This window comes from Microtus pennsylvanicus, chromosome 3, assembly GCF_037038515.1.
Source record: "Microtus pennsylvanicus isolate mMicPen1 chromosome 3, mMicPen1.hap1, whole genome shotgun sequence".
Taxonomy (NCBI): domain Eukaryota; kingdom Metazoa; phylum Chordata; class Mammalia; order Rodentia; family Cricetidae; genus Microtus; species Microtus pennsylvanicus.
This window is the reverse complement of record NC_134581.1, coordinates 82915754-82923550: the sequence shown is the minus strand read 5'-3', so window position 1 is coordinate 82923550 and position 7797 is coordinate 82915754. Positions and strand designations below refer to the sequence as shown.

Genomic DNA, 7797 nt, shown 5'->3' with positions numbered 1-7797 from the left:
TATTTTAAGAGGTCTGAATCTCTTTTGTATTGATATCTATCATCTCTTCATTATCAGAAATGCAAATTCCTTAGGATATTGGAGTGAAAGGGCCTGTATGATACAATAACAGTCACATATTTAGTCTAAAAAAGTTAAATTTTCTTAATCTTTATACCACCCCCCAAAACTCAAAGCTCTATAAGTCAATGGTTTAGCATGCAGTGATGTTTTATTTTTCTTTTTGTCCCTAATCCTTGAAGAAGCTCAAAGAACAAGAGAAAGTGGTTGTTTACAGACTTTGGAAGTTGTACCTGTAATAAGAGTAGATGTTCATCATAAATAGGAAAATAATAAACAGAGATTTCCCAGGAATGAGAAGCAATGATGTCTGAATGCTTTGCTTAGATATTTCAGACAACCTTGAACTTGTAAGAGCTAGTTCTATCCTTTTGTAGTCTGTGACAGAGTTCATTGTTTAATGTGACCCTTTACTAATGTTTCTCTAGATCTGCTGTGACAAAAATGGCTATGAAGAATGACTCTTCAGTGACTGAATTCATTTTTGCAGGATTGACAGACCAACCTGAGCTCCAGCTACCACTCTTCATCCTGTTTCTGGTGTATCACACAACCACTGTGGTAGGAAACTTGAGTTTAATGAGTCTCATTTTCCTAAATTCAGACCTGCAGACCCCCATGTACTTTTTTCTCTTTAACTTGTCCTTCATTGACTTATGTTATTCCTTTGTCTTTACTCCCAAAACACTAATGAGTTTTGTTACAGAGAAGAACACCATCTCCTTTAGAGGATGCATGACTCAGCTGTTTTTCTTTTGCTTTTTTGTCCACTCTGAGTGCTATGTGTTGACAGCCATGGCCTATGATCGCTATGTAGCCATCTGTCAACCTCTGGTGTACATAGTACTCATGTCTCCTAGGACATGTTCCCTGATGATGTTTGGTTCGTACTTCATGGGGTTAGCTGGTGCCTTTATTCACACAGTGTTTATGGTCAGGCTCAGGTTTTGTGATTCTAACATCATCAACCACTACATGTGTGATATCTTTCCCCTTCTCCAGCTCTCCTGCAGCAGCACCTATGACAGTGAGCTTGTGAGTTCTGTTGTTGTCAGCACAGTGGTCATTGCATCTAGTGTTGTCATCTTAATGTCCTATGCTTTGATTCTTTTTAATGTCACTCAGTTGTCATCAGGGAAGGGTTTGTACAAAGCCATGAGCACCTGTAGTTCTCACATAATCACTGTGGCCCTATTTTATGGATTTGGTATGCTTTCTCATATCAAAACATCATCTGATGAGTCTATGGTTCAGGGGAAAATTCTCAGTGTATTTTATACATTTTTGCTGCCACTGCTGAACCCTTTTATTTACAGTCTCAGGAATAAGGATGTCAAAGTTGCTTTAAAGAGATCTCTAAGGAGACTCACATTAAATGAAGCACTCAGGCTGTCGTAGTCCACACTCCCAATTTGAGTCTTTTTCTCCACTTTGTTTTGCTCTCACCTTATCAATATTTGAATTTCTTCCTTTCATCTTCTTTTTTATATTCTGGCAAGGTTTCCCGTGTATGTTTCTTCTTGTTCCTTCACAAAAATTCTTTATTATTTTATCTGGAGATAAAAAAAATATTTCTACCTGGGCACTTATTCTGAGTGTTGATCCAGCTTCATCTTTGTACAAGGTAGAGTCACAAGTTGACATATTTCATATCATAAGAGAACTCTATTTCTTTTTATTTATGTACTTTTATGGCCAAGGATAGCCAGATAGATGAATGACTTCTGATATGTTTACTACTCTTGGTCTATTCAGAGAGAAATTTATAGATGATTTCCAATTTAAGATTTTAAAATATGCTTGTGAATTGCAATCAATGAGAATGGTAAACTAAATTGCAGCCACGGTGATTTGTCAATGTTTCTAGCAGTATTTATTGTTTTTCAATAGTTTTCTTATTTTGGATATTGCACCTCATCATTACAAAAATGGCATTATGTATTTTTGTGGAGTAATGGTCAATTTTTATAATTATTGAAGACCAATTAGGATATTTTGTATTAAGAATTTTTAAATATCATTAACAATGACAGTGATTTTTGTGTAAATTTGGTTTGTCATAAATACAACAGAATTCGCCACTGCATTTGAACTATTGAAAAGAACTAATTACTTTTAATAAAGACACTAATAACATTCAATGTCTAAAGTCATTATTCACTTTTTATATAACAATAATAATCTTTTTAAAGAAAAGCCTACTTGTTTCTAGAAAGTTGAAACTATAGGTGACATCACAACCCAGTGATGTAGTACATACATAAGCTCCTATTTGATTCTTACCACACATGTACGCATACATACTCACATACATTTATGTATACATATCAATCATATATTCATATATATATATATATATATATATATATATATGTTATTATGGCACAAATATTGAGAAACTGGAATTTTAAATATATATATGTTTTTCTTTCTTATTTCTAGTAGCCTCTTCCTGCAAATCATGCCTATTCAAACAGAACTTCCATCTACCTGAAAGTTTTTGCAATATGTAATGTTCTTACATAGAGGGTTAATATAAATCTTCTATTTTTTCTTTATTTGACTTTTTTAGGTGATATAGCTAGTAATACAAGTCCTATTTTTAAATTCCATGCGCACCTAATACGGAAACATATGGAATGAAACAAAGAGAATCTTGTATTGAAAGAGAGAGCTAGAAGTTGTTCAGAGTGAGTCTGAAATAGGGGAAGAACATTTGACCTCATATGCAGCCTGATACATGTAACTCTGATGACCCAACAGTTTCCGTTTCACAACTAGAAATTGTTTGGGACCTGAAAGCTGTCACTTGCCAAGACTCACATCAGAAATTCAGTGGCTTGGGGTACATGTAGCTCTGCTCAGAAATTGGCAGAGCCCTTGACTAAAGAGAAAGTGAGATTGACTCTTTACAGTTTTTATAATTCTGTGTTGTGGCAGATCATTCTATCTGATAACACAATCTCAGCAAGTGTCAACCTCATCCAGTTGATGAATTGCTTATACCACTGTCACCTCACAATTGCTTAAATACAACATTTTAAGACATTTGCATGGCTTTGACTTTGGGATGGAGTTCAACTGTACAAATGTATTTAGATGTGTAAACATCTACCAACAATTGCTCAACATGGATTTCTATAAAGCAGGAGGGATAATGAAAAGACCATTAAGCCTTATGTTGATCTATACCTGGAATATAAAAAAAGTCTTAGATAATCTCTTTAATTGTTATTCTTATAGTAGATCATGGATATTAGAGAAGTTCAAAGCCAGAAAACCTATTGAGAAGTTTCCCTTTTGAAGATCAACCATGTCTGCCCCCAATTTCAATTCTGAACTTGAAATTTGGAGCAATGCCTTTTCACTCATTTTCTGAGGGTTGCCTTTAGAAATGATGGATTGTTTATAAGAATGAATGTCAGCATGCTTAACTATGAGATTAAGAAAACACATACTTTATGGGAAAACATAGTTCACTAGAAAGCATATTTTGTAATTTACTACCGACTTCCTCCCTTTTCTTCATGGAACTTAATGAAACACTAGAATTTACAAATGAAAGAAAGTGAGAGCAAATATTTCCAGAAAGAGTCAGTTAATAACAATCCTTCAGACTCACCAAAAGCATATTTGAATAATAAAATCTGATATGAAATATACCTATTACATTATCTGACTGGGCTCTTTAGGTATATATTAGGGATATTTTTGATATGAAATTAATCTCTTTTGTTCATGTAAAATTTCTGTAGATACAATTGAGAAATGATAGCTTGCTTCAGCCTAATTATTTCAACAACTGCTGTTTTCACAGTCTAACTTATAGTTCATCCAGAAAATTGTATATTCTGGAGTCAAATTTGGATTTCTAAATAATTATCACATAGTGTGACCTCAGTAACAGTGTCTTTTGTTTCATGAATGGTTAGCCTAATCTTTACCTGCTGTAAAACACTGTATTCTACTGTGAAGATGTTAGTGAAATTCAGTGAAACACAGTGCCTGTGGCTTTTGAAAGATTACATGGAAGTAGACTTACTGGTCTACTAGTTCTTCTCTTTTGACCTTCTGATATTAAATCATACTTTTGGAGAGTCGTGATCTATGGCCTTGGAAATTAAGCACGTGTTGTAATGGTCTTCCTGCACACAATTCATTTGAAATATATTTTGCTTTCTAAATTTAATTTAGCTTTAACTTTTGAACAAAATTTTAAATGTAAACAAGCAAACAAAAATACCAGTGTTAGAAAACTTAAGTTATCATGTCCATGAAAATATGTTTTACTTTGTCTATCAGAGCTATATTTTTTCATCTTTAGATATTTGCAGTATGCACCTGAGTAACACATAAAGTCCTCTAAATAAATAAGCATGTTTGTTTATTTAGATTGTGTTTAAACTATTTTAGTAGTCTTTTCTGTCTTTCTAGATGGTCATCAAGTTAAAAAACAGGTAAAATTAAGTATTCAAACAAAAAAATTTAAAGAGGAAAGAAATTTCACCACTTTAGTTTAGTTCTGAAATCACTATTGTTCATATTTCTTCTGCCTTGATAAGGCATTAAATAAGGATATTAGTGTTATAAAAGTTCTTCCATTATTTACCTGAAGATAAATTTTAGTGGACTATACTTGGATATATTCATCATTATTCCAACTTTGTTATATGATTGTTAATCAAACATGCAGTGGATACGTTATTAGTGACATTTGTTCAGAAATATTTTTGGTATTTGTCTGTCCTTTTTACTATAACACAACATCTCAGTTGATATACAATATTTTGTCAGGGACTTAGTGATTTTTTTGAGCACAGGATGTTTATATTTAAAGACTACTCATAAATGCTCTTCAAATGTTTCCTCAGATGCTACATATACGTGTGACATATTGGAAATTTTCAAGATACCTGCAGAGTTTTTGTAACTTTCTTTGTATATATTTTTTTAGTATTCTATAAGCTGGTTCTATCATTTTAGGTGACTCTGATTTCAATAGAAATGGTAGAATACCATGGGGAGGTTTTGAACGTTATTTGAGTTGGTGTTCTGGCCCAAACTCTCTATATTCTGGTCAACTTTATGTAGAATGTGTTTCCTATATGTTCCTAGTGGTATAGACAAACAGACTTCTTCCAGTGCTGTGCTTTCCCTGCAAAGATAGACCAAAATCTCATAAAATTCTGGTACCAAATAAATCTTGTTGCCCTTAAATTATCTCTACTGTATGTTTTGCAACGACACTTATGATAAGAAAGGCAACTTACATTATCTTTATGTGCAAAATATCATCTATCTATCTATCTATCTATCTATCTATCTATCTATCTATCTATCATCTATCTATCATCTATCTATCATCTATCTATCATCTATCTATCTATCTATCTATCATCTATCTATCTATCATCATCTATCTATCATCTATCTATCTATCTATCTATCTATCTATCTATCTATCTATCTGTCATCTATCTATCTGTCATCTATCTATCTGTCAATCAATCAATCTATCTATCTATCTATCTATCTATCTATCATCTATCTATCTACCTACCTACCTACCTACCTTGTAGAATTTTAAACCTGTGGTCTACTGTTTATTACTCCAATCAAAGATACTCATAGTAAAGCTGAAAATGGCAAGTGAACAGTTCTCTGAATATTCATATGTAGAGATTTTTCTGAACTTAAGAATTACAAAGGGGACCAATCAAAACTCTGCCCTGGGAATTAGATGCTCCCTGGTGAAAAAATATTAACTGAATAGTATTTCAAATCTCAAAAGATCCAATCTTAGTTATACAACATTTGATGTAAACATCAGCCCAGTAACATTTATCCTCCAGGGTCGCATCCTGCAGGGAGAATATCATAAATAAGAGAATATTTTTCTGTACTTATAATATTTGTCTCAGAAACCTTGACCTTCATATTCTCATTTGAGTGAAGCAGTGCTTTAGTGTCTCATGCAAGACTGCTTTTTTTTTTAAATTTTGAATGCGTAGAAAGAACTTTCTACAGAAAAGTCAACAGTGGGCTTCTTCTAGCAACTCATACATTAATTGTATTGTTGCGATCACATCCTTCCTTACCAGTAACTTTGGCTTTCCTAGAACAGTGAGAAGGAAGTTATCCAGATCTCCCAAAGTAAAACGGTTTCCAATGGTATGCATTGGATTTTTATCTTGATAATTTCCCTTGAAGTTCAGTTTCATAAATTATGGGTTTATTATTTTTGATCTTAATTGTTAGTAAAGACCAAGGGGAAATGAAGAAATTATGTTCTGAGACACTTGAGGTATGTTAACATCCTTTTGATGGATACATGTTATGGGAAGAAGAAAAAGAAATAGGTATTATTTAGGTATCACAAGAACAGGTTTTGTTCTCTGGAGGTTATGTGTTTTCTCAACTTATGCCTCTAAATCACTAAATCAAGATTTCCACTTGGAGTGAAAGAAATGCATTATTGGTTAAAGGTGAATTCTTTACTTATTCTTCCAGATGCTACATGTGAATCAAATGAATATGGAAAATGACTCTTCAGTGTCAGAGTTCATTCTTATGGGCCTGACAGAACAACCTGAGCTCCAGCTGCCCTTATTTGTTTTGTTCTTGGTGAACTACACAGCCACTGTGATGGGAAACTTGAGCTTAATGAGTCTCATATTCTTGAACTCAAACCTCCACACTCCTATGTACATTTTCATCTTCAATCTCTCCTTCATTGATTTCTGTTATTCATTTGTCTTTACCCCAAAAATGCTAATGAGTTTTCTTTTAGAGAAGAACACCATCTCCTTCGGAGGATGCATGACTCAACTGTTTTTCTTTTGCCTTTTTGTGAACTCAGAGAGTTATGTGTTGACAGCCATGGCCTATGATCGCTATGTGGCCATCTGTAAGCCTCTGCTGTACAAGGTTATTATGTCACCTGAGATGTGTTTTATGCTGATGTTTAGTTCTTACTTGATGGGGTTTGCTGGGGCCATGGCTCACACAGGGTGTATGCTCAGACTCAGGTTTTGTGATTCTAACATCATCAACCACTACATGTGTGATATCTTCCCACTTCTGCAGCTCTCCTGCAGTAGCACCTATGTCAATGAACTTGTGAGTTTCATTGTGGTAGGTACAGTTATCTATTTATCTAGCCTCATTATCTTAGTCTCCTATGCTTTGATCTTTTCTAGTATCATTCAAATGTCATCAAGTAATAGTTGGTCCAAAGCCATGTGAACTTGTGGGTCTCACATTATAACTGTCAGTCTTTTTTATGGATCTGGGCTACTTGCTTATGTCAAGCCATCATCTGCTGAAACTGTGGGCCAGGGAAAAATTTTCTCAGTCTTTTACACCTTCTTGGTGCCCATGCTGAATCCTCTCATTTACAGCCTAAGAAACAAGGATGTCAAGCTTGCTGTGAAGAGAACGGTGAAGAGAATTACAAGCTGATCTATCTGTGGGTGTTTGTCTTAGATCTATTTCTACTAGTTGGCTCTGTCTCAAATTTTGTTTTATTGATTATTTATTTATTTATTTTCTTCTTTCTCATACTTTTCCAGTATCACACCACAAATTTTTCTACAGTATTATTTGTCCTTTCACTGTTCAACATCCCTTTTATGTGATGATTCTTTTTCTGGAGGTATAGACTGATTTATTTGTATCCAAGAGGATGCCCATTTTCTTTTCTTTTCTTTTTTAATTTATTTATTTATTAAAGATTTC

General features: G+C 33.8%; 1 protein-coding gene and 1 pseudogene across 1 annotated transcript; both read left to right on the top strand.

Annotated features, from left to right (window-relative positions):
* The first annotated feature begins 501 nt into the window (after positions 1 to 501).
* Positions 502 to 1458, top strand: LOC142846800 (olfactory receptor 8C8-like). The gene has a single exon (XM_075967602.1). It carries the CDS (start codon positions 505 to 507, stop codon positions 1456 to 1458), a length of 954 nt encoding a protein of 317 aa, XP_075823717.1. The 5' UTR covers positions 502 to 504.
* Positions 1459 to 6564: 5106 nt separating this feature from the next.
* Positions 6565 to 7521, top strand: LOC142847190 (olfactory receptor 8C8-like; annotated as a pseudogene).
* The last annotated feature ends 276 nt before the right edge of the window (positions 7522 to 7797 follow it).

Excerpts from the sequence above, each read along its gene's own strand:
- LOC142846800 (XM_075967602.1), top strand. The coding sequence starts at position 505 with ATGGCTATGAAGAATGACTCTTCAGTGACTGAATTCATTTTTGCAGGA.